This window comes from Schistocerca gregaria, chromosome 7 (genome assembly GCF_023897955.1).
Source record: "Schistocerca gregaria isolate iqSchGreg1 chromosome 7, iqSchGreg1.2, whole genome shotgun sequence".
Classification (NCBI taxonomy): Eukaryota; Metazoa; Arthropoda; class Insecta; order Orthoptera; family Acrididae; genus Schistocerca; species Schistocerca gregaria.
Window position 1 is genome coordinate 343,948,386 of NC_064926.1, and position 23,158 is coordinate 343,971,543.

At 42.1% G+C, this 23,158-nt stretch overlaps 1 protein-coding gene across 2 annotated transcripts in view; it reads left to right on the forward strand.

Moving 5' to 3' along the window:
- Positions 1 to 23,158, forward strand: part of LOC126282119 (cytochrome P450 4C1-like) — a 92,988-nt gene that overhangs the window by 67,243 nt on the left and 2,587 nt on the right. For both annotated transcript variants that reach the window (XM_049981587.1, XM_049981588.1), the window contains exons 7-11: positions 10,007 to 10,079; positions 10,162 to 10,271; positions 11,899 to 11,967; positions 12,046 to 12,217; positions 21,487 to 21,666. In XM_049981587.1, coding sequence (XP_049837544.1) covers positions 10,007 to 10,079; positions 10,162 to 10,271; positions 11,899 to 11,967; positions 12,046 to 12,217; positions 21,487 to 21,666 — 604 coding nt within the window. The remainder of the gene's footprint in view (positions 1 to 10,006; positions 10,080 to 10,161; positions 10,272 to 11,898; positions 11,968 to 12,045; positions 12,218 to 21,486; positions 21,667 to 23,158) is intronic.

The window sequence follows — 23,158 nt, forward strand, 5'->3', positions numbered from 1 at the left end:
GTTGTCGTGACAACCAATAAGCAGCATTAACTCCGGTCAGCAGGATTTATGTTTCTGTGATTCAGAACTTAAATATCACTTTTTATAATTTTGAAGTTGCTGACGAAATTTGGAACAATAGCTCTTTGACAACATGGACTGCGTGCTACTCATTTTCAACAAGATACGACGATTAACCGGCAAATTGTTCTCCTCTTAATGCATACAAATTATGAATATGTATGTATATTCCACATCTCGTAAGCCATTAGACTTATTTCAGCCAAACTTGGTACAGATATCACTTACTATCTGGAAATAATCGCTGTAGGGGTAAGAATGTCCCACCTATCAAAGGTGGAAATGAAATAGAAGTGTAGTTCACGACGCAACAATACCCATACTTTAGTCATTCTGTGTTTGACAATCAGAGCAATTTAAGACTTTCAACAAACTTTACACATAATATCAAGCCTTTATGAAACTTTTCCTCGCTAACCACAACCGCAAAATGATGAAAGGATAAAAGTTTATCGCTTACTAAGTTTTCGCTGTTCATTCTGTAAAACTGCCACATGATTAATTTGTTACTTCTTTACGACTAATTGTAAGCGTCAAACATATTATAGAAATTACTAACATATATCACTGAATGTACTAGAAAAATTATACCATTGTACGACACTTAGTTAAGGAGATATTCGCAACACATTTCGCAGAGAGTACCCACATCTACCATTGAAAGAACTTGCAAAAACACGTCATTCTAAAACACATAGTTCAGAAGATATGGCGTCAAATAGTGAGATCCATGAAAAACTGACGTAGCAAGCATGACGTTTTAATTTATTACTTCTTTACGACCGACTTGTTCACAACACATTTTGCAGACATTAGCCACGTAAGACACTGAATGTATCTGCAAAATTGTGTCATTCTACAGCACATAATTCAAGAGATACGACGTCATAAACATTGAGCTGCATAAAAAGGAAACAGCAGGGCGAAATTCCTAGTCATACAGATGAAATATGTGTATAAATGTGTCAAACATGTTGAATATATGTGACATGTGCATACGCGGGCGAAGCCACGGATAGAAAACTCACCCTACGCCCCAGAAACGATTTAAATCAAATTTTGTACACGTATTACTTGTAACACAGAAATACACTAATGGCCTTTAAAATTGCTACACCACGAAGAAACGCAGATGATAAGAGCTTGGGTGGCACGTATAGGTACAGCTGCCCATGCAGCTTCAACACGATACCACAGTTCATCAAGAGTAGTGACTGGCGTATTGTGACAGTGAGTTGCTCATCCACCGTTGACCAGAAGTTTTCAATTGGTGAGAGATCTGGAGAATGTGCTGGCCAGGGCAGCAGTCGAACATTTTCTGTATCCAGAAAGGCCCGTACAGGACCTGCAACATGCGATAGGGCATTACCCTGCTGAAATGTAGGGTTTCGCAGGGATCGAATGAAGGGTAGAGCCACGAGTCGTAACACATCTGAAATGTAACGTCCACTGTTCAAAGTGCCGTCAATGCGAACAAGAGGTGACCGAGACGTGTAACCGATGGCACCCCATACTATCACTCCGGGTGATACGCCAGTATGGCGATGACGAATAGACGCTTCCAATGTGCTTTCACCGCGATGTCGCCAAACACGGATGCGACCAACACGATGCTGTCAACAGAACGTGGTTTCATCCGAAAAAAAAATGACGTTTTGCCATTCGTGCACTCAGGTTCGTCGTTGAGTACACCATCACAGGCGTTCCTGTCTGTGATGCCGCGTGAAGGGTAACCGCAGATGTAGTCTCCGAGCTGATAGTCCATGCTGCTCCAAACGTCGTCGAACTGTTCGTGCAGATGGTTGTTTTCTTGCAAACGTCCCCATCTATTGCCTCAGGGATCGAGACGTGGCTACACAATCCGTTACAGCCATGCGGATAAGATGTCTATAATCTCAACTGCTAGTGATACGAGGCCGTTGGGATCCAGCACGGCGTTCCGTATTACCCTCCTATACCCACCGATCCCATATTCTGCTAACAGTCATTGGATCTAGACCAACGCGAGCAGCAATGTCGCGATACGATAAACCGCAATCGCGATAGGCTACAATCCGAACTCTATCAAAGTTGGGAACGTGATGGTACGCATTTCTCCTCCTTGCGCGAGGCATCACAACAACATTTCACCAGGCAACGCCGGTCTACTGCTGTTTGTATATGAGAAATCGGTTGGAAACGTTCCTCACGTCAGCACGTTGCAGGTGTCTCCATCGGTGACAACCTTGTGTGAATGCTCTGAATAGCTAATAATTTGCGTATCACAGCATCTTCTTCCAGTCGGTTAAATTTCACGTCTGCAGCACGTCATCTTCGCGGTGTAGCAATTTTAATAGCCATTAGTGTAAATACTCATTGGGGGGGGGGGGGGGGGGGATGATAATTTGGAGAGAGGAGGGAGCAGGATGTGATAGGTAGCGAGGGGGAAGGAGGAGACAGGAATAAATAGGAGAAGCACGAGGTGGAAAGAGAGAGGGGATGAGGAGACTGACAGAGTGGGAGGAGGAATGGACAGAGATAAGGGATAAGGAAACTGGCAGAGAGTGAGGAGAGGAGGAGATGAGCAGAGAAACGCAAGAGAAGGAAATGGACAGAGGCAGGGTAGAGGATAAAAGGTGGGCAGTGAGGAGGAGATGAATATGAAAGGGGGAGCAAGCAAAATACAGAGAAAGGGAAGAGGAGAAGATGGTCAGAGAGTGAGGGGAGAGGGGGACATGCACGCAGGAAGGTAAGGGGCTGGAGATGGACAGGCAAATGGAGCAGTAGGAGCTGGACAGTGAAGGGGCGAAGGAGATAGAGAGAGTAGGGGGCGAGGGGAAGAGGAGATTGACAAAGAGTGGCGGAGGTGGACATGGAATCAGAGGGGGAGGAGGAGGTGGAAATGGAGAGGGATGGGAGGAGATGGCCTGATTGGGGGCGGGGAGCAGGGTTGGAGGAATTGGAAAAGAGAATGGGGCAGGAAGATATGACTAACAGTAGATTGGAATACATAAGCCATGTACTACGTTAGTTACAAATAAACTAATTTAGTACTTGAAGCAAATTTGGGAATTCTGATGCTGCTGATGCCATGCCACCTTCTTAGACTTATGACACCATCAAAACTGCGGACATAGATTTTTCATCCAAATCTTAACATCCACAAAATACGGACCTTAACACTAAATATTGTCTCTTGAAGTCACGTCTGTTGGCGCCGAAGTTCAGACTGTCACGTGTCAGTCTGATCTAGAAAACGCAACACACCAGATCAGTCCGTTACCACCGTCTATGTTGCGAACTATAAAAGAAACTATAAACTAAAACGACTCGACAAGCTGTTAGAGAAATTTTAAATCTCCAACTCTCTCTTGCCTTGTCACAGCGGTGCCGTCCGGTTTAATCTGACACATTTCTTAAGCAACTGAAAAATCTATCCGGAATAAAATTCTGCAAACTGTGATCCCGACCAGTTCGTGTCAACCTCTTATGGTTCCTCGTTCGTGTTAACGCATAGAGAGGCGAGTTGAGGAAACAATTATGTCAAGCCCGGAATAGGATGTGGAGGCTCAAGTACGTGCCACATAAACAGACGCCGGTAGCCAAGAACTCACGAATCCTGTTCTGAGTAGCTACTTCCATTTTAGTTATACTACGTGATCAAAAGTATACAGACATCATGAGAGAGCAGAATGGGGCGCTCTGTGGAACTCACAGACTTCGAATGTGGTCAGGTGATTGGGTGTCACTTTTGTCTACGTCTGTGAGATTTTCATACATCTAAACATCCATACGTCCACTGTTTCCGATGTGAGAGTGAAATGGAAACTTGAAAGGATACGTGCAGCACAAAAGCGTACTGGACGACCTCATCTGTTCACTGACAGAGACCGCAGACAGTTGAAAGGCGGTCGTAATGTGTAATAGGCAGACATCTATCCAGACCATCGCACAGGAATTCCAAACTGCAGTGGGATCCACTGCAAGTACTATGACAGTTAGGCAGGAGGTGAGAAAACTTGGATTTCATGGTCTAGCGGCTGCTCATAATCCACAGATCACTCCGGTAAGTGCCGTACGACCCCGCGCTTGGTGTAAGGAGCGTAAACATTGGACCACTGAACAGTGGAAAAACGTTGTGTGGAGTGATGAATCACGGTGCACAATGTAGTGATCCGATGGCAGCGTGTGTGTATGGCGAATGCCCGGTGAAAGTCATCTGCCAGCGTGTGTAGTGCCAACAGTAAAATTCGAAGGCGGTGGTATTATGATGTGGTCGTGTTTTTCATGTAGGGGGCTTGCACCCCTTATAGTTTTCTGTGGCACTATCACAGCACAGGCCTACATTGATGTTTATTTTGCTTCCCAACGTTGACGAGCAATTCGGCGATGGTGACTGCATCTTCCAACACGATCGAGCACCTGTTCATAATGCACGGCCTGTAGCGGAGAGGTAGACGACAATAACATCCCTATAATGGACTGTCATGCACAGAGTCCTGACCTGAATCCTATAGAACACTTTTGGGATGTTTTGGAACGCCAACTTCGTACCAGGTCTCACCGATCGAAATCGATACGTGTCCTCAGTGCAGCACTCCGTGAACAATGAGCTGGCATTCCCCAAGAAAACTTTCAGCACCTGAGTGAACTTACGCGTGCGAAAGTGGAAGCTGTCTTCAAGGCCAAGAGTGGGTCAACATCATACTGAATTCCAGCAATACCTATGAGGGCACCACGAACTTGTAAGTCATTTTCAGCCAGCTGTCCGGATACTTTTGATCACATAGTATATGTTTCGGGTTCAGAGACATTTATCGTCGAACATCAGTAAAACCCACAACCGAATATCCTTGAGTCCTCCAAAAGCGGTAGCCGTAAACTTTCTAGCTGGCAGCGATCTGTGGTCTTTATTTCCACTTGTGAGGGAAGACGTTCAGCGCACAACAGGAACTGTTTCTTTGTATCCTAATTAACGCAGCAAACTCACTGCCTGACAAAAAAAAGACATGGTTGGATGCCAACGTAGCTTCGTTCATGTTCACAGCATTGGCAGGTACGTAAATGATTGGAGTTTAGAGTTGCCACCACACTCTATTACTGTTGTCCGTGTTCAGCATTGTTAGCAGGCCTGATAAGGTATACTCAATTAAGGGGTGTGATTGGATACTGAGTAGGACACATAGCTGCCGCGTACTTCTGTGAGACAATGTTATCAGCACCTGATGAGTGCGAGAGGGTCTCTTTTTGGGTCTCTATTTCTTCAGCTGATCGAATTATGCATGTCAATGTTTGTGGGAGATTCAGATATGACGCGACGTTGTACTGCACGGAAACTCTAACGGCAAAACGTTACGTCACGTCGCTAAGAACTGTCTGCATGATGTCGAGGTGTTCCCTTGGTCAGCAAGATCTCCAGATCTGTCCGCTATAAAAGGTGTGTGGGACCAGCTCCGCTGTCAACTCCGTCCCAGTGCCCCCGTATCCAGAATACCGAGGATCCAGTTACAACAGTAGTTGGCCAGGAGAAGGTACAACGGCCTTATGACACCCTTCCCAACCGAATCAGATTGGCTTCATCTATCAGGCCTGAATTTCGTTTATTGCCTTATTGAATATCTGTTACCTGGTAATTTAAAACTGGTCACATATTTTGCAATTGTTTTCACGTAATAACGTAAACTGGTCCATATTACACGTAAATATTGTTTTCCACAGAGAAAAACGAAGTAATAAGAATGAATTTAAAAAAGTGAAGTAAAATATAAGCTGGAGATAAGTAGAATGAGCGGAGGATGTTAAGTACAAATGTTAATAAATTAGAAGAGAATGAAAGAAAGATAGGAAGGGATGGTTAAGATTGTTGCCCGCCACGCGCCGCCCAGTATTCGAACGAGCCTTCGCCTTTCGATTTTACGTGTAACTGTACTGTTTATGAAGCATAATTATACATCCCCCCCATGAACCATGGACCTTGCCGTTGGTGGGGCGGCTTGCGTGCCTCAGCGATACAGATGGCCGTACCGTAGGTGCAACCACAACGGAGGGGTATCTGTTGAGAGGCCAGACAAACGTGTGGTTCCTGAAGAGGGGCAGCAGCCTTTTCAGTAGTTGCAGGGGCAACAGTCTGGATGATTGACTGATCTGGCCTTGCAACATTAACCAAAACGGCTTTACTGTGCTGGTGCTGCGAACGGCTGAGAGCAAGGGAAACTACAGCCGTAATTTTTCCCGAGAACATGCAGCTTTACTGTATGATTAAATGATGATGGCGTCCTCTTGGGTAAAATATTCCGGAGGTAAAATAGTCCCCCATTCGGATCTCCGGGCGAGGACTACTAAGGAGGACGTCGTTATCAGGAGAAAGAAAACTGGCGTTCTACGGATCGGAGCGTGGAATGTCAGATCCCTCAATCGGGCTGGTAGGTTAGAAAATTTAAAATGGGAAATGGATAGGTTAAAGTTAGATGTAGTGGGAATTAGTGAAGTTCGGTGGCAGGAGGAACAAGTCTTTTGGTCAGGTGGATACAGGGTTGGTTATAAATACAAAATAAAATAGGGGTAATGAAGGAGTAGGTTTAATAATGAATAAAAAATAGGAGTGCGGGTAAGCTATTACAAACAGCATAGTGAACGCATTATTGTGGCCACGATAGACACAAAGCCCATGCCTACTACAGTAGTACAAGTTTATATGCCAACTAGCTCTGCAGATGATGAAGAAAGTGATGAAATGTATGATGAGATAAACTAAATTATTTAACTAGTGAAGGGAGACGAAAATTTAATAGTCATGGGTGACTGGAATTCGTCACTAAGAGAAGGGAGAGAAGGAAACATTGTAGGTGATTATGGATTGGGGCTAAGAAATGAAAGAGGAAGCCGTCTGGTAGAGTTTAGCACAGAGCATAACTTAATCATAGCTAACACTTGGTTCAAGAATCCTAAAAGAAGGTTGTATACATGGAAAAATCCTGGAGATACTAAAAGGGATCAGATAGATTATATAATGGTAAGACAGAGATTTAGGAATCAGGTTTTAAATTGTAGGACATTTCCAGGGGCAGATGTGGACTCTGACCACAATCTATTGGTTATGACCTCTAGGTTAAAACCGAAGAAACTGCAAAAAGGTGGGAATTTAAGGACATGGGATCTGGATAAGCTGAAAGAACCAGAGGTTGTACAGAGTTTCAAGGAGAGCGTAAGGAACAATTGACAGGAATGGGGGAAAGAAACAGAGTAGAAGAAGAATGGGTAGCTCTGACGGATGAAGTAGTGAAGGCAGCAGAGGGTCAAGTAGGTAAAAAGACGAGGGCTGCTAGAAATCCTTGGGTAACAGAAGAAATATTGAATTTAATTGATGGAAGGAGAAAATATAAAAATGCAATAACTGAAGCAGGCAAAAAGGAATACAAACATCTCAAAAATGAGATCGACACGAAGTGCAAAATGGCTAAGCAGGGATGGCTAGAGGACAAATGTAAGGATGTAGGGGTAAGATAGATACTGCCTACAGGAAAATTAAAGAGACCTTTGGAGAGAAGAGAACCATGTGTATGAATATCAAGAGCTCAGATGGCAACCCAGTTCTAAGCAAAGAAGGGAAGGCAGAAAGGTGGAAGCAGTATATAGAAGGTTTATACAAGGGCGTTTTTCTTGAGGACAATATTATGGAAACGGAAGAGGGTGTAGATGAAGACGAAATGGGAGATATGATATTGCGTGAAGAGTTTGACAGAGCACTGAAAGACCTGAGTCGAAACAAGGCCCCTGGAGTTGACAACATTCCATTAGAACTACTGACGGCCTTGGGAGAGCCAGTCATGGCAAAACTCTACCAGCTGGTGAGCAAGATGTATGAGACAGGCGAAATACCCTCAGACTTCAAGATGAATATAATAATTCCAATCCCAAAGAAAGCAGGTGCTGACAGATGTGAAAATTACCGAACTATCAGTTTAATAAGTCACAGCAGCAAAATACTAACGCGAATTCTTTAGAGACGAATGGAAAAACTCGTATATGCGGACCTCGGGGAGGATCAGTTTGGATTCCGTAGAAATGTTGGAACACGTGAGGCAATACTGACCTTCCGACTTATCTTAGAAGAAAGATTAAGAAAAGGCAAACCTACGTTTCTAGCATTTGTAGACTTAGAGAAAGCTTTTGACAATGTTGACTGGAATACTCTCTTTCAAATTCTAAAGGTGACAGGGGTAAAAGACAGGGAGCGAAAGGCTATTTACAATTTGTACAGAAACCAGATGGCAGTCATAAGAGTCGAGGGGCATGAAAGGGAAGAAGTGGTTAGTGGTTCGGAAAGGAGTGAGACAGGGTTGTAGCCTCTCCCCGATGTTATTCGATCTATATATTGAGCAAGCAGTAAAGGAAACAAAAGAAAAATTTGGAGTAGGTATTAAAATTCATGTAGAAGAGGTAAAAACTTTGAGGTTCGCCTATGACATTGCAATTTTGTCAGAGACGGCAAAGGACTTGGAAGATCAGTTGAACGGAATGGACAGTGTCTTGAAAGGAGGATATAAGATGAACATCAACAAAAGTAAAACGAGGATAATGGAATGTAGTAAAATTAAATCGGGTGATGCTGAGGGAATTAGATTAGAAAATGAGACACTTAAAGTAGTAAAAGCGTTTTGCTATTTAGGATGTAAAATAACTGATGATGGTCGAAGTAGAGAGGATATAAAATGTAGGCTGGCAATGGCAAGGAAAGCGTTTCTGAAGAAGAGAAATTTGTTAACATCGAATATAGATTTATGTATCAGGAAGTCTTTTCTGAAAGTATTTGTTTGGAGTGTAGCCATGTATGGAAGTGAAACATGGACGATAAATAGTTTGGACAAGAAGAGAATAGAAGCGTTCGAAATGTGGTGCTACAGAAGAATGCTGAAGATAAGGTGGATAGATCATATAACTAATGAGGAGGTACTGAATAGGATTGGGGAGAAGAGGAGTTTGTGGCACAACTTGACTAGAAGAAGGGAACGGTTGGTAGGACATGTTTTGAGGCATCAAGGGATCACCAATTTAGCATTGGACGGCAGCGTGGAGGGTAAAAATCGTAGAGGGAGACCAAGAAATGAATACACTAAGCAGATTCAGAAGGATGTAGGTTGCAGTAGGTACTGGGAGACGAAGAAGCTTGCACAGGATAGAGTAGCATGGAGAGCTGCATCAAACCAGTCTCAGGGCTGAAGACAACAACAACAACAACAATTATTTTCATTTATAAGTACTGTGTTGTGTTGATTAATCGTATTCTCAATTTCCCTAATTAGTTGCCCTTTTGAAGCGAGCTTTCGGCCAGAGCAGCCCGTCTTCTTATACAAGTTACACTCAAGACGTGAATGCTCTGTCAGACCTATAGTTTCGCGTATATGATCAAAGTGTTCAGGAGATTTCCGTTCAGTACAGTGCCAGATATTTCCAAGTGGGATTTCCTGACAAGGCGGTCACAGGCTCAGGAGTGAAAGATAAAAAATCTGCTGAAAGGAGTGTGTCGTTTCCTATCGTCAGTAAATTACCAAGTGTAAACAAACGGTCATGCTGAAACTTGGCGGGTGTGTGGAGGGGTCAATAAATCTTTCCTGAAAACTGCTTGTCAGGGCATTACACCAGCAACTTCATGCAAATACGTATCAGAGATACATCAAGTTGCTCTCTTTATGCTCCTTAAAGTACCTTCCGTGTCATGTTAAACATGTCAGTACTGAATGTGAAGCTTATTTGCTTTACATCTTACTCATAAGAATGAGTATGCTTGCTCGACGTTTTGGCACGGTGAGAGCAGCCGAAGTCATCCAGCGCAATTCGTCTTTTCTTGTAACAAAATCCGGTATTTCGCATCGATTGGGCGTTTAGGGGATGTTACAAAGTTGATGATCAGCCTTGCAGCCACATTTGATCTTTATGCGAATATATAAATATCTGATTTTTGTTTCAGGTGATTCAACAAAAGAAGCAGTCGAGGAGGGCCAGCAAAACTGACGAAAAGGTGGCACAGTACGATGTTCTGGGTGCGTGGGTTTGCTGAAGTAATCAGATTTCTTATTGCCACAGTACATGCATCGCCACTTAATGCGATGTCTATGTTTACAGGGAGAAAGCGTCGTGTGGCGCTCCTGGACATGCTTCTTGTCGAGTCTGAGGATGGGAAGAAACTCACCGACACAGAGCTGCAGGAGGAAGTGGACACATTTATGTTCGAGGTGAGTCATGTGTACTTCGCGGCACGCGACACGGATTTCCCAGCCAATTAGTCACCAACTCCAACACACTGGATCTCATAGCCAGTAAAACTGTAAGCTTTCACTACTGAGATATGCATATACTGTCGACCACTACTAATTTCGCCAGCGTTTTATGGTAATGTTTCTGGCTACTTTCCTCGGAGCCGTTAAATAGCTTTTATGCAAACGCGAGCAATTTTCCTTGCCTCTTTTGTGTATAGTAGTACAAGTCCAACATATTACTTACTGCGAAATTAAATTAACCTCTGCTGAAGAAATTAACAAAAAGTTTAATATTTTTCCACACGAAGCAGTGATTTTAACGAGTGCTCACTGATTCAGTGTTAAATCTATTTATCTTAGTAATGAATGTTTTCTGTGGACTGGTGGCACAGAACACTGCAACTGAAAATGTGTCATTCTTTGCAATTAGCAACCATAAATTCTATACAAGGCAATGTTTTAAAGACAAGTCACCAGACAAAATATTATTACGTAGAGTATTCTGCTCAATATATTAGTCAGATTTAGGGAAGTCCAGTTCCTTGGGGATCTGTATCCCCATTGTCTCGAACCAATGAAAATTTTCGTTTTGTTCATAAGGCAACAAAATCGGTAAACATCAGAGCAGAGTAGTATTACTTAGGCTAATCCATATAGTTTACTGGCATCTTTTCCCTTAAAGATAGTAAGTGACTCCTTTGAAAATTCTTAGGTGTGGTCGAAAGCATTAACTGAATACCTGTTTCGAGTATTAGTTCATTGCCCGGCGTGAGGGCGAGGATTACATTGTCACAGAACATCGTTGAAGTGCTAGATGTAGGCGTCTCTACACACTGACATTTCGCTTTGTTCTCTAATGCGAACATTCGAAATCAGCTTGGGCTGCGTTAGCATATATTACAGTCTGCAAATGAAGATGCTAAAATATTTCTGTTCAGTTCATAGCTTTTTGTTAAGGATGACTTGGATCATTCTGTGAGATATGCTACCTACTTTACGATGCGCTGTTGGAGGTGAGGTTGGTTCATTCAGTGCTGACCATGCTGATGTCACTTTGAATTTAAAACTACTAGATCTTCTATAGACCATACGATTAACAACCAAAAATTTCATTTCCGTCGTGAAGAACATGTAATTACGTGATCCGAGTAGAAGCGTAGGACCTGCTTTTTCCTAATCCTGATTCTGCACTGAACCACAGTTTTGCCTGTTATTTTTAATGTACCTACGTGGCACACTGAATAAAGGAAAATATACCTACACAAGAGATGTGAACTGTAATCGTACCCCTTTCCATTTCCATTCGCTACCCTCATCTTACTTCAGGCAGCTTTATTTGTCTACAGAAAATGAGAAATTCAGTGAGCAGGCTCCTTTTCGTATAGTGATGAACATCCCACAAATCTGGAGGTGTGATATCATTGGATCTGTGCCATGAAATTCGTCGTAAGGAATTACAAACCATGTGACTGTCACTACCTCTTACTGAAACTAATGTGTTCCCACCGATACTCTTTGAAATTGGAAAATGTACAAGCCACTTCCATTCTTCTAAGCTCTCCATTATTTCAAGCTCTCGCATTAAGAGCAATGTCTGTTGTAGGGTCACGACACGACCACAGTTGGCATGTCGTGGGTCCTCATCCTGTTGGGGCATCATCCAGGCATACAGGTGAGTCCCTCTACAGAGAACTTGACAGCAGGGAGAAGCGACTATGGACGTTAATAAACCATGTTCCTTTGTTTGCAGGAGAGAGTTTACTCCGAACAGAAGGACATATTCCAAGATGACCCTGAGAGATCACCAACAATGCAGGATCTGCATAACATGAAGTATCTCGAAATGGTCATCAAGGAATCCTTGAGGCTGTATCCCAGTGTGCCATTCATCGGTCGTAAGGCCACGCAAGATATACAGATAGGTATGTTCTTCGGACGACTTACGACAGATATTTTATAAGCAGTTAATTTTCTAATGAAATATAATTTTAATAATAACTAATAATAATAATAATTTTAATACCCTGAAGCGCCAAAGGAACTGGTGTAGGCAAGAGTATTCATATGCAGGGATACGTCGCTGCGGTCGGCAACGCCTATTTAAGACATCAAGTGTCTGGCGCAGTTGTTGGATCGGTTACTGCTGCTATAATGGCAGGTTATCAGGATTTAAGTGAGTTTGAACTTGGTGCTATAATCGGCGAACGAGCGATGAGACAAAACATCTCCGAGGTCGCGTTGAAGTGGGGATTTTCCCGTATGACCATTTTACGAGTGTACTGTGAATAACAGGTACTCGGTAAAACATCACATCTCCGACATCGCTGCGCTCGGAAAAAGATCCTGCAAGAACGGGACCAACAACGACTGACGGGAATCATTCAACTTGACAGAATTGCAACCATCCCGCAAATTGCTGCAGATTTCAATACTGGGCCATTAACTAGTGTCAGCTTGCGAGCCATTCAACGAAACAGCATCGATATGGGCTTTCAGAGCCGAAGGTCCACTCGTGTACCCTTGATGACTGCACGACATAAAACTTGACGCCTCCCCTAGGCCCGTCAACACCGAGAGTAACCTGTTGCTGACTGAAAACATGTTGCCTGGTCAGATGAGTCTGGTTTCAAATTGTGTCGAGCAGATGGACGTGTACGGGTATGGAGACAACCTCATTAATCTATGTACCCTGCAAGTAAGTATACGACTGTTCAAACTGGTGGAGACTCTGTAATGGTATTGGGCTTGGGCAGTTGGACTGATATGGGACCCATGATACGTCTTGATACAAGTGTGACAGGCGACACGTACGCAAACATCCCGTCTGATCACCTGTGTCCATTCATGTCCACTGTGCATTCCGACACACTTGGACAAATCCAGCTGGACTATGGGACACCTCACTAGCCCAGAATTGCTACAGAGTGCCTCCAGGAACACTATTCTAAGTGTTAACATTTCCGCTGGCCACCAAACTCCCCCAGACATGAACACTGGGATACTTGCAACGTGCTGTTTAGAAGAGATCTCCACTTCCTCGAATTCTTACGGATTTATGGACAGCGTTGCAAGATTCATGGTGGCAGTTCCCTCCTGGATTACTTCAGACGTTAGTGGAGTTCATGCCACGTCGTGTTGCGCCACTCCTGCGTGTTCGCCGGAGTCCTACGCTATATTAGGAACGTGTACCAATTTCTTTGGTTCTCCAGCGTAAAATAGAATTCACTGCATCAGTTTAATTTGCTTATGGTTTGTGCCACTGAAATACTAACTGGTGCACGTATTTCATTGTAGATTATTGAGCAACTGCTATACAGCCTGAGTAATATAAGTTGCGCCCTGTCATTTCAATTATTGTCCTGTGAGCCTTCTGGTGTTACCTAAAGTTAGTATTCAAGAACGACTAACTTCACTGCGACTTGGGAGCGCATTTATTATTGTATTATTCTCTGTTGAACAACAATCATTTTGGAAATGACGGATGAACTGGAAATCAGCATACTTTATCTGACACCGATTTAATGAAAGTGCATTTCTTGCAGTTTTCTCCGGTGCGTTGAATAGTCCGTCATCTTTAATGGTTGTAGTCGGGATAGTTTTATTTCCTCTCGCGATATCTGCTCTAATAATCTTACAGCCATTTTCAAGGTGAGTCACTGACAGAACTGAAGCAACTTGACAGAATGTTGCGGAGTTAACGCGCCTTAGTTCGCGATAACACAGCTGGAAACAAGAGCTTCAGTCACAGATAAAACTTTATCGGTCCAAAGGTAAAATCAAACAAGCGCAGAGTGAGCAAATACAGAGTGCTTAAGAAATATGTGGTTGATGACGTAGGTGGATGGGTGTGTTGGACCGCCAAGCATGGAAGACTCTGAACAACAATTCTTCTGACATTGCACGCGTGAAATGAGTGGTTCCCATGATTTTATGAGCTAGATATCCTCGACTGGGTTGAGCAATTTGTCTGATATTGTACTTCCATAGCTAGTTTGACCAGTGAATCCCAGTAGGACGAGACACTTGTTGCGGATAGCATTATATATATAGCTTGAAGGGGGCCTGCCATAGGTCAAACGGATATCAACTGCGTTTTTTTTTAAATAGGAGCTCCCATTTTTATTACACATTCTTGTAGTACGTAAAGAAATATGAATCTTTTAGCTGGACCATTTTTTTCGCTTTGTGATGGATGGCGCTGTAATGGTCACAAACATATAAGTCACAATTTTAGACGAACAGTTGCTACCAAGTAGGTTTTTTAAATTAAAATACAGAACTTAGGTCAGTTTGAACATTTTATTTCGGTTGTTCCAATGTGATACACGTACCTTTGTGAACTTATCATTTCTGAGAACGCATGCTGTTACAACGTGATTACCTCTAAATACCACATTAATGCAATAAAAATGGTCAAAATGATGTCTGTCAACCTCAATGCATTTGGCAACACGTGTAACGACATTTCTCTCAACAGCGAATAGTTCGCCTTCCGTAATGTTTGCACATGCATTGACAATCCGCTGTCGGTGGATCACGATAGCAAATGTCCTTCAACTTTCCCCACAGAAAGAAATCCGGGGTGTCAGATCCGGTGAACGTGCGGGCCATGGTATGGTGCTTCGACGAACAATACACCTGTCATGAAATATTCCATTCAATACCGCATCAACCGCACGCGAACTATGTGCCGGACATCCATCATGTTGGACGTACATCGTCATTTTGTCATGCAGTGAAACATCTTGTAGTAACACCGGTGGAACATTTTGTAGGAAATCAGCATACATAGCACCAGTTAGATTGCCATCGATAAAATGAGGGCCAATTATCCTTCCTTCCATAATGCTGCACCATATATTAACACGCCAAGGCCTCTGATATTTCACTTGTCGTAGCCATCGTGGATTTTCCGTTGCCCAATAGTGCATATTATGCCGGTTTACGTTACCGCTAATGGTGAATCACGCTTCGTCGCTAAACAGAACGGGTGCAAGAAATCTGTCATCGTCCAGTAATTTCTTTTGTGCCCAGTGGCCGAACTGTACACGACGTTCAAAGTCGTCGCCATGCAATTCCTGGTACATACAAATATGGTACGGGTGCAATCGATGTTGATGCAGCATTCTCAACACCGACGTTTATGAGATTCCCGATTCTCGCGCAATTTGTCTGCTACTGATGTGCGGATTAGCCGCGACAGCAGCTAAAACACCTCCTTGGGCACCATCATTTGTTGCAGATCGTGGTTGACGTTTCACATGTGGCTGAACACTTTCTGTATCCTTAAATAACGTAACTATCCGGCGAACGGTCCGGACATTTGGATGATGTCGTCCAGGATACCGAGCAGCATTTCGATCACAATAGTCATACATAAACACGGTATTTACCTTTTCCGAAATTGGTAAACGGTCCATTTTAACACGTGTAATGTATCACGAAGCAAATGCTGTCTGCACTGGCGGAATGTTACGTAATACCACGTACTTATATGTTTGTGACTATTACAGCGCCATTTATCACAAAGCGAAAAAAGTGGTCCAACTAAAACATTCATATTTTTTTACGTACTACACGAATATGTAATAAAATGGGGGTTCCTATTTTTCCTATTTAAAAAAAAAAAACGCAGTTGTCATCCATTTGGCCTATGGCAGCGCCATCTAGAGGATCAAACATAGCGCCATGTGCTTACCCCCTTCAAGTTAGACGAGATTCGTTCTTTGTAGTTTTTGCGTTTGATGCTTATTTCGTGAGATATTTGGCTCGGTCACTATCATGGGACCACCCTGTATATATTGTCTAGATAGCAGTTATAAGGCTTGTGTATGTGTTGTCTGGATAAGAATTGAAAGGAAGTAAGGAGTTCAACCTCACGGAGCCCTAGATGATCACGTTTCTCGTTCCGTCGACATCTGCGCCATTAGAGACACCCGAGTGTCACATCTGGCCTCCAGTCAACTGAGTATTACGCCTATAATGCGTGAAGAATTGTGTATATATTTCTTAGATAATGCCCCATACAATTACACAGTCTGGTGATAGGTACGTCTCCCCTAAAAACTGTACTAAGTGTATTACAATTCCCAAAGATGAAATTTTCTGCCGCCACCGTGATTCTAACCCTCGCTCTCTACGTCGGCAGCTGCGATGCAGTAGGTGATAATGTTGTCTAATAACCTTATGTTGTAATTGAAATGCAATGATACTTCTCATGTCCTTCAACGTACAAGTGAACTGATGAAAATGTAGACCACTATCTATGAGACTGATTCTATCATATAGACAAACTACACCCCCTCGCTCTCGCCAGAGAACTATTATTTACCGTTGTTGTTTTCGCATTAAAATGAGTACTTTGGCCGAGACAACCACATTTTCATAAAAACTGGTGGAAATGCAAGCGCTGAACTTTCGCTCGGAAGCTAATGGATCAATAATATTACTGTAATTGTCTCTTTACTTTCAAAATTTCAGTTATTTTAATTTGCTCTGCTATTTGCATTTTTCATAGTCAAATCTTATTAATATTTTGCCAAACCAACTTACGGCGCCTTGTAGTAGACGTCATATCCTATTTAAGATCGTTACACTGCAGTTGTTGCGGTGAATGTGTAGATAGAAATGAGTGTTGGGTGCTAGATGAAAAAAAGTATTGGCATAGCGAGACACTAACTCCTTAGGGACACACTGACTGCTTACCTTTGTTTACTTTGCAATGATACATGGTTTCAGTGTATCGACAGCCGTTTATTTCTTTCCTGTTTGTAGTACCTGAGTAAATTTAACTATTTGTTAGCTGCTTTGTAATGAGTCAGATCTCAAACAGTCCGCTCCATTCTTTGGAGCAGAGCATAAAAAGTACAAAATATGAATCCGCCCGACCACAGAGAAAGCTCCAATCAATCACGTCGCGCGCGACTGTCGGCGGCGTTGGTACACTGGCCATGTCTACAAATAGGCTGTGCGTTGTGTACACATTGCAAATAGCCTTGTGCATTTTCAAAATTAAATTGGAAGGATTTCTCATCTCGCATTATGATCACAGCTGGAACCAGAAATCCCCTCGCGGACATTTGCAAGTGGGACTTACTTACAAGGCGGTCATAGATTCAGGAGTAAAAGATAAAAAAAGTCTTCTGAAAGGTGCCTGTCTTTTCCTACCGTCAGTATCTCATAACGGAAAATTCTGAATTTTGAATAAACGATCATGTTAAAACTAGGCATGTGTGTAGAGGGGCAAAATAATGCAATCAAATTGTTTTGTTTGTGCCTAATTTCGCTTTTAAGGGTTATGTATTACCCCTTAAAAGCGAAATATTCCAAATTACCTTTTGGGGTATGTATTACCCCAAAAGGTAATTTGGCATATTAGGTTTAGGCGGAATATCCTCTAAGCGGTGTTGTTGTTGTTGTGGTCTTCAGTCCTGAGACTGGTTTGATGCAGCTCTCCGTGCTACTATATCCTGTCCAAGCTTTTTCATCTCCCTGTACCTACTGCAACATTCTGAATCTGCTTAGTGTATTCACCTCTTGGTTTCCCTCTACGATTTTTACCCTCCACGCTGCCCTCCAATACTAAATTGGTGATCCCTTGATGCCTCAGGACATGTCCTACCAACCGATCGCTTCTTCTAGTCAAGTTGTGCCACAAACTTTACTTCTCCCCAATTCTATTCAGTACCTCCTCATTAGTTATGTGATCTACCCATCTAATCTTCAGCATTCTTCTGTAGCACCACATTTCGAAAGCTTCTATTCTCTTCTTGTCCAAACTATTTATCGTCCATGTTTCACTTCCATACATGGCTACCCTCCATGCAAATACTTTCAGAAGTGACTTCCTGACACTTAAATCTATACTCGATGTTAACAAATTTCTCTTCGTCAGGAACGGTTTCCTTGCCATTGCCAGTCTACATTTTATATCCTCTCTACTTCGACCATCATCAGTTATTTTGCTCCCCAAGTAGCAAAACTCCTTTACTACCTTAAGTGTCTCATTTCTTAATCTAATTCCCTCAGCATCACCCGACTTAATTCGACTACAATTCCATTATCCTCGTTTTGCTTTTGTTGATGTTCATCTTAATCCTCCTTTCAAGACACTAATATAAGAAATGTTTTTCGTATAAAAGCCTATATGCAGATAACTTTTGTAAGTTGAAATTTTACTGAATACCCCACCAACATTAATTAATTTTGAAAAATATGTACTTCTGTTACAACAAATTAAGTAAGCTTACATGCTACATACACCCAAGTGCAGTAAAGCTGGTTTCAGAAATACCATATCTGGAAAGTAAGCTGCACACAAGTTCTATCGGAACATTTTCAACATACGTGATTAAAATGGCTAAATATTCATGATTGGTCTTCTTTTTTATTCTAGTTATATTTGGTTTATGTTTTTTTATTTAATTTTACTTTCATCGCTTTCGTTTTGTTCTTTGGTTTACCATCTCATATATGTGTAATGTGTTACTTAAATTTATGATATAAAACCATTACAGTAATAAAAATCTGTACAGAAATCTTTATAACGCAACGTTTTTTACACCATCGTTATAAAATGAACGAAATTTATTCACATAATATACAACGGGGAACACAATATAAAACAAAATTCAACACGATTTCAAATTGTCACAGGTGATCCTCCAAATATCCTTATTTGTATCACACGTATTTCAGTACACTGTTAAGGCTTGGTGAAGCGAATTGATTATGTACTACTGGCTGAAGCTTGATTATATTGTATGTCAATTGGAGATTGACATCATACTCTTACAACAGAAGTAGATAAGAAAATCCAGTTACGAAGGTCCTCTAACATCGAAAACCGTATATGACCCACGGCTTTATGTGTGCACTTGAGCCTTTGGGATAACGCAGTTCAAGTTCCATATCCTCGGCCACCACTCTCAAACCATTTCTTTCGCACTGGCCACACACCATTTCATAGTTTTCTTAATTTTAGTTGGACCGAGAATTCGAGAATTCTACTTGAAACCCCACATATCCTTGTGACAGAAACTGGTAAATCAACGCCTGACCAGGTCTAAGGACCTTTGAAAGATGGTTTATTTCCCAGTGAAGTAGAACAATCTGTATTGTTGTTCGATTGTTGGCGTGGTCAATGTGAAAGAACAGTTCAGAGCAGCGCACCAGAGAACAAGGAACTTGTCCATCTGTTGATCGCAGCCGCGCGGGATTAGCCGAGCTGTCTAAGGGCGATGCAGTCATGGACTGTGCGGCTGGTCCTGGCGGCCATGGGTGTGTGTGTTTGTGCTTAGGATAATTTAGGTTAAGTAGTGTGTAAGCTTAGGGTCTGATGACCTTAGCAGTTAAGTTCCACAAGATTTCACACACATTTTTTTGTTGATCGCAATAGGGATGACGGCGCGAGTACGGAAGTGAGATGTATACGGCTTTCGATGTTGGAAGGCCTCTGTGAGTAGATTTTCCGATATAGTTCTGTGGAATGATTATGATTTCAGTCTCCCCTCGAGAAACAATATAATGTATCCACTAGTAAATAATCAGTTTTCGACGCCATAGCTTACCAAGGTACTGAAATATACCTGATACAAATCGGGATATTTAGAGAATCACCCGTAACAATTTGAAATCCCGCAGTTTTGTTCTATATTTTGTTCTCCGCCGTTTACAGTATGGAAGAAAATTTCGTCCATTTAATGTGCTGTAGGAAAATTTATGTTTTAAGAATTTCTTGACAGATTACCATTATTTTAACGACTTTGCATGGTAATAATATGTTACTTATTATTTTCTTTAACCAAATACAAGCAAGTAAAACAGTAGAGTACTGTACAAAACCAGAAAAACATAAATTTAAAACGCAAAGTAAGAATTTAAAACATAAAACAAATACAAGTAAAATGAATAAGATGAATAATATTGACTTCTTAGGTATTTTCTTATCTTCGACAGCACATTGTGTAGAGCTATACTTCAAAAGCGGTGTTTCAGTAATCAGTGGTATTACACATCGGTGTACATGCCTTTAAAGCTTACTTAATCTGCATTGTAACTTAAGTTTCCATTTTTCAAAATTAATGGTGGTGTTGCCTTTGGAAAATTCCAAGTTGATTATACGGTTTTCAAGACAGGTAACCACACTTGAAATACTATACGAAAACCTATTATTCTTTCGAAGATATTTCCTCTAAACCTAACATACTAATTGAGCTTTCGAGGTGTGTGAAACTGGACACAGACAAACAAAAAGTGTGTATTGGATTATTTTTCCACCTCTGCACACCCGCCAAGTTTCATTAATGTCATTTATTTACAATTTGGAATGTTCTCGTCTTAGTCTGTAACATTTAAACAAGGCTTTCTGCAGAAAGTTATAATTATTATTATTTTTCTTCGAAGAATCATCATCATTCACAGATAGGTTGTATTAATTTCTATAATCGTCTTTAATGTACGAGGCTCCAAGGTAATGAAGTTGTGTAACGTGTTGAATTTGTGTAAATAAGAGAAATAAATCCAGCAAATAATTGAGGACGCAGGGTGCAACAGCTACTCTGAGACGAAGAAGTTGGCACAGGAGAGGAATTCTTGGCGCGCCGCAACAAACAAGTCGGAAGACTTTTGCCTCAAAGAAAGAAAGAAAGAGAAACCAACCAAGAGTGAATGCAGGCTTTGTTTGCTATGTCAATTACTTCTGGTATCTGAGGATTTTTTCCTGGCAGCTAGGGAGAACCTCGATCTGTCAGAAAACCTCTTAGATTACATCGAGCGAGGGGACGCACTGGTTAAGGCATTGAACTCGCGTACAGGAGGACAGCAGATCGGACCTCAGGTCATCCAAATTTAGCGACTACCTGGTTTTCCTCAGTCACTCAAAATAATTTCGGAGATGGTTCCTATCAAACGGATAAGTCAGTCTCCCTTCTCCATTCCGAATTTGTGATCTGCCTCCAGTGTCCTCCTTGTCGACGGTAAGCTAAAACCTAGTGTTTCTTTTTAGATTCCCATTCCATCCATTCTTTGTAGCCATTGCTTGAGAACATCAGGAGCTGAGCTGTGTACATCTAGCAGAGCAGTTGAAACCATAGTCCAAACCGAGACAGAATTCTATATTGACGAGGTGTATTTATTACCACGTACTCCCCTCTGGGCGCAGTCTAAGCCTACCTCTTATTCTTGTTGTCAGCCGGCTACAACATCCCGGAGGGTACCACACTGACGCTGCACATCTACCACGCCCACCGTGACCCCGACCACTGGCCGGACCCGGAGCGCTTCGACCCGGACAACTTCCTGCCGGAGAGGGTGCAGGGCAGGCACCCCTTCGCCTACGTGCCCTTCAGCGGAGGCCCGCGCAACTGCATTGGTAAGGCTTCTCCTGAAAGTTGTTACTCAACGCCTACCTGCAAATGTAGGAGTGTTTGCGGAAATCAGAGCATGCTCACAATGTAACCGAGGTCTGTCTAAAAAGTGTCCGACCTCTGATTTTCCTGCGCAAAATACAGACGATAGCGCGGCTCCACTGTACACAGTAAAGGAAGAGACCTTTTTGCGCATGCGTTAATTTTGTCCCCGCGTTCCAGGGCGTCAGCCGCTGCCTGTCGGTCGCTCAGTGAGTTGCTACACGACGTGTTTGCCGGATTACGGATTCTCGCAAGATTACTGAACGTGTTGAGCAAAGATACTACATCAAATTTTCTCAAAAGCGTGATGATTCTTAAAGCGAAACAATTCGTAAGATTCAGTAGATGTTTGGAGAAGATGCGATGGGTGTAAGATGGATTATATAATGGTAGGACAGAGATTTAAGAATCAGGTTTTAAATTGTAAGACATTTCGAGGGCAGATGTGGACTGTAGATCAAAACTATCGGTTGTAAACTGTAGATTACAACTGAAGAAACTGCAAAAAGTGGGGCATTTAAGGAGATGAAATCTGGATAAACTGAAGGAACCAAAGGTTTTAGAGTGTTTTCACAGAGAATATTAATGAACGATTGACAAATGCAAGGGAAAGAAATAAACTAGAATGGGTAGCTTTGTAAGCTGAAATAATGAAGGCAGTAGAGGATCAAGTAGGTAAAAATACAAGGGTTAGTAGAAATCCTAAGGTAACAGAAGAAATATTGAATTTAATTGTTGAAACGAAAACATATGAAAATGCAGTAAATGAACGGGGCAAAAAAGAATACAAAAATCTCAAAAATTAGATCGACAGGAAGTGCAAAATGGCTAAGCAGTAATGGCTAGAGGAGAAATGTAAGGATGTAGAGGCTTATCTCACTAGGGGTAAGATAGATATTGCCTGTAGGAAAATTAAAGAGACCTTTGGAGAAAAGAGAACCACTTGTATGGATATCAAGAGCTCAGATGGAAAACCAGTTCTAAGCAAAGAAGGGAAGGCATAAAGGTGGAAGGAATATATATAGGGTGATGTGCTTGGGGGCAATGTTATGGAAATTCAATAGGACGTAAATGAACATGAAATGCAGGTAATGATACTGCGCGAAGAGTTTGAAAGAGCACTGAAAGTCCTAAGTCGAAACAATGCCCCGGGAGTAGACAACATTACATTAGAGCTACTCACAGTCGTGAGAAAGCCTGCCCTGACAAAACTCTACCACCTGCTGAGCAAGATGTATGAGACAGGCGAAATACCCTCAGACTTCGAAAAAGTTATAATTAATTCAATCCCAAACGAAGTAACTGTTGACAGGTATGAAAATTACCGAACTATCAGTTTAATAAGTCACGGCTGCAAAATACTAACACGAATTCTTTACAGACGAGTGGAAAAACTGGTAGAAGCTGACCTCGGAGGAGATCAGTTTGGTTTCCGTAGAAATGGTGGAACAGCTG